The 15,228-nt window shown below is 44.4% G+C and overlaps 1 protein-coding gene across 1 annotated transcript in view; it reads left to right on the forward strand.

Moving 5' to 3' along the window:
• The first annotated feature begins 6,290 nt into the window (after window positions 1-6,290).
• The window catches only part of SNTG2 (syntrophin gamma 2), a 234,370-nt gene continuing 225,432 nt past the window's right edge, over window positions 6,291-15,228 (forward strand). The window contains exon 1 of the mRNA XM_053588494.1: window positions 6,291-6,431. Coding sequence (XP_053444469.1) covers window positions 6,360-6,431 — 72 coding nt within the window. The 5' untranslated portion in view covers window positions 6,291-6,359. The remainder of the gene's footprint in view (window positions 6,432-15,228) is intronic.

Here is a 15,228-nt window from a genome sequence, read left to right on the forward strand (position 1 = left end):
TTTTTTATATGGATTATTTATTGCTATTGAGTTCCTTAACCTCTTTTTAGATGTATGGCTTGCAAATATTTTCTTTCATTCTGCAGGTTTTCTCTTCACTCTGTTGATTGTTTCTTTTTCTGTGCAGAAATTTTAACGTTATAGTTTGATGAAATCCTGAAATCCTCCATTTGTCTATTTTTGCTTTTATTGCCTGTATTTTTAAGGTCTTATCCAAAACATCCTTGCTCAGTTCAATGTCTTAAAGTGTTTTCCCTTTGTTTTCTTGCAGTAGTTTGATGGTTTTGAGTCCTACATTTAAGTCTTTAATTCAGTTTAAGTTGATTTTTCTAAATGTGAAAAGCGCAGGCCCCCTGCCCCCTTCTGCGTGAGGAGATCCCATATTCCAGCCCTGCTTGTTGAGCAGACTGTCCTATCCCCACTGTGTGTTCTTAGAACCTTTGTAGATAATCAGCTGGCTACAGGTGCATGTGTTTATTCCCGGGCCCCCGATTCCTTTCCATTGCTCCAAGCATCTGTTTTGAGGCCAGCACCATGCTGTTTGGTTTACTGTACCTTTGTAGTATATTTTGAAGCCAGGAAGTGTGATGCTCCCAGATTTTTGTCTCTCAAGACTGCGTTGGGTGTTTGGGCTTTTTTATAGTTCCGTATGAATTTGAGGATTGATTTTTCTATTTCTGTGAAGATCATAATTGGTATTTTCATTGGGATTGCACTGAATCTGTAGATTGCATTGGGTAGTATGGACATTTTAATGATATTAATTCTTCTAATCCATGAACATGATACTTTTTCATTAATGTCTTTTTCAATTTCCCTCATGAGTGTTTTCCAGCACAAATCTTTCACCTCTTTGGTTAAATTTATTACCAAATAAATTATTATTATAAATGGGCTTGTTTTCTTGATTTCTTTTTCAGACAGTTCACTATTAGTACTTAGAAACTCTACTGATATCTGTATGTTGAGTTTGTATCCTGAAACTTTATTGAACTCGTTATAAGTTCTAATAATTTTTTAGTGCAATCTTTAGCATTTTCTACATGTAATATCATGTCTTCTGCAAACAGGGACAATCTCACTTCCTCCTTTCCTATTTGGACGCCCTTATTTCTTTCTCTGGCCTAATTCCTCTGGTTGGGACTTCTAGGACTATGTTGAATAGAAGTGATGACTATACTCCATACTCTGTGTATGCAGGACAATGTTCATGATTTTTTAGGAAATACGTATTAAATACTTAAAAGAAATGGGACATCACTTCTTCAAATTACTCTCAAGGAGCTTCACAAAAGTGAATAGAAGAGAATAAATAGAGAGAAACGGAATGTCATTGCAAACGTGTTCAAATACAAGCAATGCTAGAATCTTACACTTTGCGGCTGTCCAAGTCATTGGGTTGACTGTGGCCGTATCACTGTGCTTATATTCACACAGGTAAAAAGGTGAAAGTTCTTGATTTAATAAGGAATGAAAAAAATTGTATGCTGAGGCTACACAGGAAGTAAGGGGCAGTTAGACAGGAATCCGAGTGCAGGATAATGGCACAGGCATCCCCCTTATCTGAGGTTTCACTTTCGGTGGGTTCAGTTACCAGTGGTCGACCTCAGTACCAAAATATTAAATAGAAAATCCCTGAAACATATACTTCCTAAGTTCCAAATTGCATGCCGTTCCAAGCAGCAAGGTGAAATCTCGTGCCATCTTGCTCCACCTCTCGTGGGTGGTGAATCCTCTCTTTGTCCCGTGTTTCCATGCTGTGCACACTGCACACCTGCTACTTACTTTGTGGCTATCTGAGTCATCGGGCTGACTGTGGCAGTACCACTGTGCTTGTATTCACACCACCTTTATCGGACTTCATAAGGCACCAAAGCTCAAGAGCAGCCATGCTGGCAACTCAGAGATGCCAAATAGAACTCTTGAAGTGTTTCCTTTATGTGAAAAGGTGAAAGATCTTGATTTAATAAGGAAATAAAACAATTGGATGCTGAGTTTGCTACAATAAGAACAAATCTATCTGTGAAACTGTGAAAAAGCAAAAGGAAATTTGTGTTAGTTTTGTTGTCTCACCTAAAACAAAGTTATGGCCACGATAAATGGTTAGTTAAGAAGAAAAGGTTATTAAACTTGCGGGCATAAGACATGAACAGAGGCTCAATGCCTGTAGTTCAGTAGTAGGGCACGTGCCACATGCACCGGGACTGGCGAGTTCAAACCTGGCCTGGGCCTGCTAAATAACAACAACAAAAATAGCTGGGTGTTGTGCAGGGCACCTGTAGTCCCAGCTACTTGGGAGGCTGAGGCAAGAGAATTGCTTAAGCCCAAGAGTTTGAGGTTGCTGCTGTGAGCTGTGATGCCACCGCACTCTACCAAGGGCGATATAGTGAGACTCTGTCTCAATTAAAAAAAAAAAAGAAAGACATGAACAGAAACATGTTCCTTCTGGAGGCAATGCTTTGTGCCCCAAAGCACTGAGCCTGTATGACAACTACAGTAAGGCAGCCCTGACCAAGTGACAACAGCCACTTAGGGCAAGTAAGGACTGGTAAGGCAGGAAGTAAAGGGTGGTTATGGGGAAGTAAAGGGTGGTTACACAGGAAGTAAGGGTGGTTACACAGGAAGTAAGGGTGGTTACACAGGAAGTAAGGAGTGTCATACAGGCAGTGTAGGATGGTTAGGCAGGAAGTAAGAGGATGGTTGGGGTGAAGGGGTGGTTACCCAGGAAGTAAGGGATGGTTAGGCAGTAAGTAAGAGGATGGTTAGGCGGGAAGTAAGGAGATGGTTAGGCAGGAAGTAAGGGATGGTTAGGCAGGAAGTAAGAGGATGGTTAGGCGGGAAGTAAGAGGATGGTTAGGCGGGAAGTAAGGAGATGGTTACACAGGAAGTAGAGGTGGTTCTGCAAGAAGTAAAGGAGTGGCTAGGTGGGAACTGAGAGGAGGTCGCACAACTCAGGAATAGGTTTGAACTAATAAATATAAATGTTACTAGAAAGGCTGCATGTGCCAATAAAGAAGCTGCTGCCACAGTTCCAGCAGAGGTGAAGAAGTTAAGGAGAAAGGATAAAAAAACAAAAAACACAGATTATCTGCCTGTGTTCTGACAACACAGTCAGAAGGCAAGGGTGACTATCACCTTGCTTATGGAATGATTACGCCAAGGCTTCAGCTCCTAAGTGAAAAAACACTTGGAAGAGGAAAAGTCAAAGATTTTAAAGGCCTAGTCATAGCAGACAATGCAACTGGCCACCCTGAATCTGTTTATATGGAAAAGAAATGGCTGGTAGATGTGTTTTTACCTTATCATGCCAAGGCCATGTACACCCTTGGTACTTGATGGCGCTGAGGTGACAAACATGCAGACCTCATGTGGACAGACAGCAGTGCTGGAAACCACGTGCTACGGCCGATGCACCACTATTCATCAAAGCTGCAGTGGGTGAATTAAAACCAGAAGCTGAAAGCGTCAGCTCTGGATGAACTTCTGAGGTCATGAATGATTTTAAAGGTTTCCCAGAGACTGATGGAAAAGTTGGGGAAATCATCCACGCAGCAAGGCAAGCGCGTGAAGGACTTGCCCGCATGCCTGATGGAGAAGTGCAGGGGCTACAGTGAAGGACGACAGTGCTGCAAACGAGGATCAGAAGGGCACACCGAGTCACCTGCAGAGGGAGAGGACGGTGAGGAGGACGCTGAAGCAGGGTTGGCAAAGTGGATATTATTGAACTTGCTGAGCTGTTAAACCACAAATCATGGACGATGATCCTCAGGTGGAGGCAGCATTGCAGAAACAACTTGATGAGGTGAGAAAAGAGACAACAATTTCCAATTAGAATATTTTTTCAAGGTATTGCAGTAAAAATTCATTCAACTCTCAAGGATCTTCAACCAGCAGCATTGTCAGGCTCCATGGTCTGGGATCAGCAGAAACAGATGACTCAGAAGGTCCCCAGTAGCCTAACGTGACATCCTGAGCCTGTGGTACTCACTTCTCTGCACCCCCATGTCACTCCAATAAGAAGGCCGAATACAGTGCAAGATACACAGAGAGATGCCGGCATGTAACCCTTACCACTGTGTGCTGTTATAACGTTCCATCTTATTGCTAGTTACTGCTAATCTTACTGTGCCTAATCTATAAGTTAAACTTTATCATAGGCACACATGTCCATAGTAGCTCCAGGGGTCAGCGCTTCCTGTCTTATGTACGCACAGGGACGCACGAGCCCTACCCTGAGTATAAACTACTGTAGTTCTTTATACATTTAAATTTCTGCTGTGATTAAGTCTAAGACACCAAGTGTACTGGTTTTAGATGTGTCTCAAAATCCAGGCTATCCTCATCATGAAAGAGGATAGAGCTAGATTTCAAGAACCTCAGGTCATTCCCTCTCAGAGTCCTAGGACACTAGGTGTTTACTACTGTTGTTATTATTATTGGCAGAACCCTAGCATTTAAAACAAAATAAAACAACTCTTATGTGCAGTCCTAACACAAAATGCGTAAAAGCTGACCCACCCTTAAAACTTGAACTACATTGCTTTTCAAAAGTAGCCCCAGTCACAATATAAAGGTATAAGATACACCTCCTGGATGCAGGGCACAACTACAAAATGGACTGTACCTAACAAATGCAAATATTGTAACCTAGCTGTTTGTACCCTCACATTAACCTGGAAAAAAAAAAAAAAAAGCAGCCTCAGAACACCTAAAATGTCCTAGATCTAGAATTATAAATTTTTAGAGTAAAAGGTTTCCAGAGATTGTCAGGTAAGATTGCGTTATTTTACAAATGACCTAACAAATAACTTTGATCTGAAAAACAATGAAAATGCCTATATTCATTTACTGATAAGATTTGAACAAAAGCTCAGGTTTCTAAGCTCCAGACCTCCCCGCACATCACACTGTTTTCTGCACGTCAGGTCCTAGAGCAGATCTCTCCTTTGGAAATTATTTGTCTGTGTGTGTCTTGTAGACCTTTAAAGTCTAAGATAGTATACTCACACGCTTTGTAAAAAATTTACTGCTACCTGGAATAAGAATCTCTTGCACTTTCTCTTTTTCATTTTTCATTTTAGGCCTTGCTATAAATAAAAAAGGTGGTACAATAGTCCTTACATTTTCATCCAAGAAATATTTCTTATGGGGCTCTGTGCCAGGTATAAAAAGGACCAGTTTTTGTTATTCAAGAGCTCATTCTAGAAACTGAGCGTGAGGAAAAGCCAACCGATTTCTGTTTAGGGTAAGTGGGAAAGGGCAGAGAAATTTGGAAAGTCTAACACTTTTTGTGCATGGGGGTTAGAAACCCAGGCCTTCTCAGCAGTTAAAACAAGCTGTAGTTAGAACAATTAAAGTGTCTTCAATCGTTTGTTCAGTTTTTGTCTGTCAGGTCTCACATTCTACCCCTAGAAAGGGTTCCTGCCACACCGCAGAAGACCTCAGATCACTTCGCTTTTCCCTCCCTGTCGTAGGACAGGGGCGCAGTGCGAGGAAATGTCACCTGCAAGCTTGTGCCGATGGCCTGTGGAGGACAGGGGCACAGGATGTGGTAAGAGAGGAAAATGCGCGCTGGCATCTCTTCAAAATGTGATTCCTCTGTGTTTGCGTTCTTTTTTCCATTTAAGATTTATCCCAAACCAACTTTCATTTACATTTAGATGAAGATGATTCCAATCTACAAAACCCAGGGCTGCATTTCTGAGACTCCACTAGGCACAGACCGGAATGAGAGAGGGGACCTGGACAGCCCAGCTGGCGCAGCAGTTCCTTCCCCCGCCCGCAGCCCGCCCAGCCCATGTGCCCTGGGAGTCCCCACAGAACAGGCCTCCCCTGCTGGGTCTGGACAGCAGGAGGGGAGCCAGGCTGGGGAACTCCGTGGGGACCCTGGAAGGCCAGGAAGAGCCCGCCCAGAGGCCTCAAGGCTGTGGACAGGCCAGCTCCCAGCTCAGAAGTTGAGCCCTTTGATACCGGAGGTGGCGGATCCCCGAGTCCACCTGAGAACTCGCCGCTGCGCGCATGGGACTGGCGGTGACCCCGCCCTCCGGCCCGAGCAGGTCGATCAGCCCAAGGTCTTGGGAGCGCCCAGCGCCGGACACCAGCCCTGGGAAGCTCGCCCCACCCCCCGACACCGCGCGCCGGCCGCTGGCCTGTGGGAGCCGATCGCCCCTCTCCGGTCACCCCTCTCCGCGGTCTCCGAGCTCTGTCCCCCACAGTGGGCGGCACTCCAGGCAGTGGGCGGAGCTCGCGGTCTCCCCGCCCCGCGCCCCCGCCGGGAGCCGGAGCCCAGACGGAGCTGAGCGGGGCGAGGACAGGGCACCTGCAGGGCCCTGGACACGCGCCCGGCCGGGTGGGCGGCGATGAGCACCGAGGGACCGCCGCCCGCCGCCGCCCCCCGCGGGCGTCCGGACCACCGGCTGGTGCCCGCGCGGGTGAGTGTGGCCCCTCCGCGTCCCGCGCCCCTGACCTCCCGGCCCCTCGCGCCTCGCGCCCCTCTCTGCTCCCCGCCGGGCTGGACACCCGCCCTCGGGTCGCTCTGCCCTCTGCAGCCCATAGTCCGGACGTGTTGAAAGGCTGATTTCAGGCGCAGAGGCTTCGCCTCACTGTGTGGGAACAGGGCTTCGAGCGTGAGGGGCTGGGGGTGCCCAGCGCTTCCTCCCGGGAGCGGCTGCGCAGCCCGAGCTGCGTCCCCTGTCCGGCCGGCCGGGCGGACTGTCCCGAGGCGAGCATGGCCGGTTCCTGGTCGGGTCCGGGGCAAGAGGTGGTCAGCGTCATAGTACTGATGAGAATATTCTGCTCTGGTTCCTATCCCGAACAACTCCCCCCTCTCCTCTCTCTTATTTTTAAATAATTGAACTATTGATTGACAGAAAACAGTAATGTTGACTCACACAGAAACGAAAAGTTCTTGGAAGCCTTCACGTTGCCGCCCATAGGGCAGCCCGTCTCCTGCACATAGAGGGGACACTGCCCTGCTCCTGGGGGGCCGCGACCCCGTGTTGGTCAGCTAACGCAGTGACAGTCCCCTCTGTAGGACTTGCTCCCCACGAACGCCCTGTCCCACGAATGACCACAAATATATTTTATTTAGCAAGCCTTTCCTAGGGTAACACACATCTCAGGAGATCCTGAATTGAAGGCAATCACAAATCCTTGTCACAGGGCTCCTAACGAGGGTGGTAGTGGCTACTGTGTGATGCTTTAAAAAATAATTCTGTGCAGGAGAGTCGCCTCTGCCTTGCAAGTTGTACAGTGTTGGGCTGGTACTACAAAAAATTAAATGTCATGTAAAATGTGCGGTTTTGTTTTTTGAAGTACTGTGTGGTGTGGGTAGTTACTCAACTATTTCAGAGGTGAACAAACTCTGGAAAATATACTTGGATCACTTGGCAATAGACCACAGTAAGAAGTGAGGACGCTCTGCTTGCAGGCTATTGGTCTGTGTTTACTGCTGTCTTGGATTTAAGGTGATGCCTCCCACGGTTAGGAATGGTGGATTTTGCTGGAGGCATTCTTGAAGCCAGTCTTGTTTATAATCATTGTAATTGCAGTGGAAGAATTGAAGTAGGTTTGTCACACTTTATAATTTGACTCAATTGATAATCCATTGGCAATAATTTCACTTAAAAATATTATCACCTGCAAAGATTCCAATAAATACTCTCCATTGTGATCATGTTGAACAAGATACTAAATTCAGTGTGTTCCAGGGAGGGGTGGCCTCCGTTCGTTAGTGTGCTATAGGGTGTGATTAGTGCTTCGTTGGTAATCAGAACGTTGATTACACGAAACCACCCATCTGAATTATGCTCACAAGGAAGTTCTTGTCAGCACTGGACAGCAAATACTGTAATGGTAAGACCAAGCATGTTAATCCATTCTAGCAATGGATTCACAAATAATAAGGTGTGCTTTAAAGGTACCCTACATTCCAATGTATGATAATGTTCACATTCCTTTCTATAGAAAATTAATATGTGAAGTATCCTGTTTGCAGGTTTGTCTTAAAAGCATAAATGTTCAGGGTGGTGCCTGTGGCTCAAAGGAGTAGGGTGCTGGCCCCATAAGCCGGAGATGGCGGGTTCAAACCCAACCCTGGCCAAAAACTGCCAAAAAAAAAGCATAAATGTTCTTAGCATACTATCTTTGCTTAATGGCACCAATGGTCTGCAGAATTACTAATTTTCCTGTCAGTAACTATATTATTGAACTTGTTCAGTTATTTAATCTCAGTTCATATAAGAGAACTTAGGGCTTCTAATTAGAAAAATGATGACAAAAGAGAAAGCTGTTTTATCCCTTATATTTCTGGTCATAATATTTTTTTCTGAAGTTAAAAATATAACGCATTCTTCATCATGACTGCTTGTTTGGATCTTGTGAGTTTGGCCAAATTTGAATGACTCTTGGTCAACAGCAAAGCTTCTCTCCTCTTTCCTTCTAGATACTTGCTCTCCCCTGCACTTTTCTAAGTCATCAGCTCCCAAGATTTTGTCCCTGACTATATCTGTATTTCTGGGGTGAAGTCCCATTTGCAGAGGACCATTTTGTCCCTGACTATATCTGTATTTCTGGGGTGAAGTCCCATTTGCAGAGGACCGTCACATCAGCAATGTGTTAAGTGTGGCTTGCTTTACTTTCCAACACTGCTATCAATTTGTATTTACAGCACATTTTCTGTGTTTAATTGACACTTCTTCAATCTAAGATGCTGGCAGCGCTGCTGGCATGAGCCAAGGGCATGCTGCCTTACGTGAGAAGCTTCTACTGGAAAGGTGAGACACCAAGTTCACTTAAAGGGTGCATATGGTAACAGCATCACTTCATTGTGTTTAGGGATCTGAATTACCAGATGAGATAAATGAGGCATGTCACTCCTGAGAAGGATACCATTTTTTCTATGCTTTTATTACGTTTCTCATCCTTGCTGATTTGTCTTTAATTTCAGCTGTAGAATATCTGTGATGTCTATGACATCATAAGCAAACTTCACATGTTTTAAAACAGGCAGTTATCTGTTTTACCAGGAGACATGCGCCTTAGTGAATATTTGAACAAGATCCAAGTTAGAAAAGTGTGTTTATTTATTAGCAATATCAGATGTTAAAATTGCCTTATTTTCTTAACAACATGTGTAGAACAATCCTTTATATCCACATATTTTTTAGATGATAAATGTAGAGAAGGCTTTCTACATTTTAGTTTTAATTTAGATGTACTTCCCAAGACATTCAGAGAGCTGGCTGCAGGGCTGGGATCCAGGTGCTGAGTGACAGGCACACCTGTATTCCCACTTCCCTAACTTATTAAATGGGCATATTCACTGTAGAATTAGTAAACCAGTGTGATTTCTTGGCTTTCCTGTTATCTATGTGGCAAATAATAACAGCATGTACCTGCCCTGACTCCCTAAGGAGAAGGTCCCAGGGGTCCATCCTTCCATCCCTAGGACCTGTGTGTACCAGGCACAGGGCAGGTGACCTGTACGTGTCTGTTGAAATCATGAGTGAAGGACACTGTCCAAGTCTCAGGAGAACTTAGAAACCCGGGACTTGGGGCGGTGCCTGTGGCTCAAGGAGTAGGACGCCGGTCCCATATGCAAGAGGTGGCAGGTTCAAACCAAGCCCCGGCCAAAAAAAACACACACACAAAAAAAGAAAAAAATAAGAAACCCGGGACTGGGAACTGCTACGTCCTCTGAGTCCAAGGCCTCACTCCTGGGAGATGTGAGTTGGAGTCTAAAGGTCACTTTGGGTCTGATTCCAATCAGCCTCAGAACCTTGCTATTTTAAAACATTTAATAAACACATTAACTTTTTATATTTATGGGTACAATGTGATTTTTTATATATGTAAACATCGTGGAATGGTTAAGTCAAGCAAATTAACTAGCTGTGTAACTGGATTCTGGAGGTATTTTTGTTAAGGAAAGTGCACTGAGAATTCTGTGGAAAGTACATTTGTATTTTAAATGGTGAGTAGGTGTCCTTGTCCGGCTGATGACCGCCTGCCCTCTGTAGAGTTTTGAGAGGAAGATTTGGATTATTTTCTGCTAACACTAGATGTCACTTTCCCCCAGTCCATACTGAAGTCCATTTAAAGAACAGAAGCAGAGTTTATCCTTTCTATTTCTGTCCTGCATCCTGAGCTCCTTGAGTGGACATAAGCCCCACCTGAGGAGTGACCCATCCACCCCTCTGCCTGTGCTCATCCCGGAGCCCAGTAGGAGGCGCCCTGGAGCTCCCATCCTCTGCTGCCTCCCAGGACTGAGTCTCCTCCTCCTCAAGCCCAGACTTTGTCTTTCTCTAATGCGGGTTTCAAGGCCATTAAAAAAGTGCTGTGAATATTAGGATGTTGTAATTTGTCAATTAGAATTACTTAGTAAATAAGTCTGTTTTCTAAGGAGTCTACATGTTTAGATTCTATAAATGTTATTAAGTAGCTACATTTTAATTAAGCAAAGAATTAGAATTTTAAAAAAGGAACAGGTGTCTTAACTTATTTAGGGGACACTGTTGTAAATACTTACAAAATGGAAAGATATTTTTAGCCACCTCTTACTACAAAGTTGCCAGTTTTGATTTTACTTACCTATTGCAGTTTCTAAAGAAACTGCGTATCATTCCTTTCTCTTTATTGAAAATCTACACCAGAGGCTGGCATATTATCTACACTAATACTTATTATTATAAGTGAATAAGCTGATTCTAAACTGTCAACATTTGAGTATCGAAACATTTTGCATGGGCACCAAAATTCATTTGGCATTTAGATGACTATCATTTGATTATAGCACTGAATTGTATTATTATAAATACAATCACATAAGATGTTAAAATTAAGTTTCATAAATGTAATTTTGGTTATTAACCTTCATTTCATAAATTTATTTTTCATACCATTTTCTGGAAGGCAGACTATTCTTCCGGCCACTGAGTAGTGATAGCAGTTAAGTATTGAATAATGAATTAACTGTAATTATTTATATTTTAATGAAACTAGTTTAAATGACAAATCATATGTAAGAATTAAATTCCATTTCTAGAGTGAATGCTACTTGCAGGCAGATATTTTATTGTCCATTTTATAAATTATTATGTGTAAAATTGTAGCCACAGGAATGGACCCCAATTCTATAGAACATTTTCGTTAATTCAACGAGTGTTTAGAAAAATCTGTATTTGTGAAGTGGGATATAGCTGTCAGTTATTATCAAAAGTTATAACATTTTTCCATTGAAAACTGAAAATTTTCCATTTAGCAGCATTTTCACACATTTCACCTGACAAAATGTTCAGAACTAAATACTAAATATAGGGGTACTTAATAGTCTGAAAGGGGGGCGGGCTCCCTGGACCAGCCCTGCAGCTCACTGGGCCCCAAGTGCCACCCCCTCACCCCCCGCCAGCAGTAAGCCTTGTTCGCCTGTATAGTGAGTCCCTGCCTGGGACCCTCAGGACTGACCACCACAGCTGGGCGCCCCAGGACTTCGCTTCCTCCCCTGACTTCTGGTTGGCTGCCCTCCTTGTCTCGTCTTTCTTAAGGACCCTTTGGGTGACTCACCCCCCGCCCCCCCAACCATGACTTCAACAGCCTGGCACAGAACTTCCACTTTCTTTCCTTTTTTTTTTTTAAGTTTTTGGCTGGGTCTGGGTTTGAACCCGCTGCCTCTGGTATATGGGGACGGCCTCTCCAGCCCCAGCCAGGCCCTGCGCCCTCCGAGCCCTGCCCCTGAGCCAATTTCCTTCCCGCCTCCACACTCAGCATTGCCCACATGGCCGGGCCCTTACCCACCTGTGCCCACCTGTGCCCACCCAGACCCTGTCCTGGGCAGGGTCTCTGCACAGCCTCGCGCCCCCTCCCTGCCACGGGGACTCTCAGGCTCCCATCTCCCCGCTGACCAAGGTAACTAGGACTCTGAGCTGCTTACCAGCTGGTGGAAGTGGAAGAAGACAGGTGCAGACAGCAGCCTGTGGGTCAGTCCAATCAATAAGCGTTTATCTGAGTTATGAATGTAGTTCCATGAATAAGGGGGAGAAAGTTCCATTTCTGGGTTTTGAACTGAGAAATTACAATTAGTTTATTTGAATTTAAATTCTGCCTTTATATGCTCACCATGGCTAAATTTCAAATTTAATTTTACACGTCAGCATAACTATTAATGGTAAATATAATTTATTCTTGTCTCCAGTCTGCTCAAGATTATCCTTCATGACTTCTCTTCAGATAATTATACTTTGCCAGGTGGCTCTCTTGAGTTTGATGTTCCACGTTATAATTATCTCCAGTTTTCATTATGTACTGAGAAATAGGAAGTTACTTCTTGTACCTTAAACCTGAGGACACACAGAGCACGGAGGAGTTAGGGGCCATCTTCTGAGAACTGCATGCTAACATTCGCAGCACACAGTTACCTTGACTTGGTGGCAAAAGTCTGTCTGGTTTTATTCCTAAACTATTCCGGTTTGCAACAGGGTAGCGGCAGACTGTTACTTTAGTCCCCAGGAACACCAGGGATTTTCCTGCCTTCCTCCAGGGAGGAGTCGGGGGGGTGAGGATGACCAAGGAAGGGGACTCAAGTTTCCATCTTCCTGAGAACTGGGATTGAGTGATGTTTCAATTAAGATTTGGAAAGTGCTCCGTGATGACGGATGTGTGCAGATGTGCACATGCTCACACAGTTTACAGGGCAATGCCTGAACTCCTATCAGGGGACACACCCTTGGCTGGAAAGTAAAGATAAGAAAATTTAATGGAACACGACTCAGACCTGGGGAGTGGGGCCCAGAGACAGGAGAGGTACATTCTCAACACACAGAGGCAAAGCCCAAAGCAAGGAACATGAGCTCCTCCCCCGCGAGTCATCAGTGCTGTGACTGTTAGAGATCAGCGGTGAAAAGAGGAAACATATTAACACAGTAACTAAGAAAATGCCAGGAAGGCTGTGTTAACCAGTGTGATGAAAATGTGTCAAACTGTTTATAAAACAAGTGTATGGTGCCCCAGGATTGCGTTAATGTACACAGCTATGATTTAATATTAATTAAAAAAAAAGAAAAGAGGAAACGTAGGCAAATGCAAACTGTTGGGGATGTTAAGGGAAAGAGAGAGGTGTTTTTTTTTGTTTTTTCTTTTTCTTGAGACAGAGTCTCACTATGTCATCCTGTCGTCACAGTTCACAGCAACCTCAAACTCTTGGGTTTTAAGCGATTCTCTTGCCTCAGCCTCTGAGTAGCTGGGACTACAGGCGCCCACCACAACGCCCAGCTATTTTTCTGTTATTGTTGTCATTGTTGTTTCGCAGGCCCTGGCTGGGTTTGAACCCACCAGCCCCGATGTATGTGGCCGGTGCCCTAGCCACTGAGCTATGGGCGCCAAGCCAAGAGAGAATTTTGGTTACACAGAAAAACATGTACAAGCGTGGTGACAACCAGGCAGTTGCCGGCAGGGTTCCTGCTTCTGTGAGAGTCCAGTGCTGCAGCTGACCCGAGGAGCAGCTGAGGCGGTGATGCAGGGATGGGAGCAGCTATGAACACAGGCCAAGCTTCTTTGCTCACCACTATTCACCCCCTGCTATGCAGTCCAGTTCCTAACAGGCCATGGACTGGTACCAGTCCACAGCTGGGCTGAGACCTGCAGCATGAGCATTAGTGACCCGACACTTACTCACCTTGTTACTGAACTTTGCGTCCTGTGACCAGCACCTCTTCACTGCCCAACCCCAGCCACGATAACCTCTGTTCCTCTCTCTCTCTCCTTCTGTAGGTGAGATCTCACACGGTTCACCTTTAAGTTAAGGGCCCTGAGAAGAGGAGGTCACTCTGAATTAAAGAAGGAGCTGAGGGAGTTTGGAGAGACACATAGAGGTGAGGGAGTTTGAGGTTGGCCCTTGGGCAGAGGGCCATGTGGTCACCAGCCAGAGCCACTTGGAGCCACCAGAAGCTAGAAGAGGCCAGAGGGAGCCTCTCCCAGAACCTCAGGAAGGATCTGATTTTGGACTTCTGGCTTCCAGAAGGAAAAAGGATTAAATTTCTTTTGTTTTAAAGCCAGTAAGTTAATGAAAATGTTATAGTAGCCATGCAAAGATAATGTGCATTTTTAGATAAAATCATCTTTAAGGGAGTATCTTAAAAATACAGAGAATTTGTGCACAGAGCCCCACGTTAGGAATAGTCACACAATTTCTCACATATACTGAGCATTGTGTCCTAAGAACTCTTCAGATGGCGTCATTCTGCTGACACAGCCCTGGAGTGGTGGTGTTCACACTGTCCACTTAGACATGAAGTGACAGGGACAGCCCTGGACACCTGTGCAGCTCCTGGGGTCTCTGCACACAAGTGGGAAATGTACTGCACACTTTTTGTGACACTTTTTTTTAAACCGAAGGATGGCAACAGGAACTAGAAAATCAGAAATCTGAAGGAGGATAACATCGACAAACATCCTTTCCAGTTACCTGTTTTACATTCAGGTCACCCATACAAGCTGGGGGCAAGTTTATAGGTAACACAGAGGGCAGAGCCTACGCACCAACCCTTTCTCCTGGTGGGGAAAGGCTGTTGAGACCATGCAGGGAAGCATTGTGTTAAATTATCCAGATTTTGCTTAAAAAATTCTTCAAAGATACGACGTTTTATTGAAGCTGAAAGAGTTGAAGCTTTGTGAATTTCTTGAATGGTAATCATTTAAATAAAACTCTAAAATCACTATCATCTAATCTGGTGTTTAGATTTTGAAATTGTGAACAGGGATTTATAACTGAAATCTGTTCTAATGTAAATAAATGATAATTTAAGGTAAAGTGGTTCATTTAAAATTCAGAGGGGTGTAAAAAATTATTCAAGCTTACAGTTTTTTTCTACTTGAGCTTTCTAGATGTGATACAAGTAAAATGGATTATCGTGTATGTTTTATAAATTGATGTCAACGTAGTTGTAATGTCAAATATGTTTGATATTTAAGATTTTGGAATAACATAATAACTAAAACAATTGTATTGTGGGGGCCTAGGTGCCCACGACCTTTGCTGGGATCTACCCTGAGGACAGTTGATAGGAGGAAAAACTCAGACTCACTTATCTCAGGTGAAGTAACCGATGGGAGCCTGTGAGAGGTGGACACTGAGCCAGCAGCATCTCAAGTGCAGCCCTGGGCCATTCTCCCACAGGTCTCTGTTTTAATCAAAAATCGTAAATCAAGTTGACATTGTAACACATAAACTTAATT

This window comes from Nycticebus coucang, chromosome 4 (assembly GCF_027406575.1).
Source record: "Nycticebus coucang isolate mNycCou1 chromosome 4, mNycCou1.pri, whole genome shotgun sequence".
NCBI classification, from domain to species: Eukaryota; Metazoa; Chordata; class Mammalia; order Primates; family Lorisidae; genus Nycticebus; species Nycticebus coucang.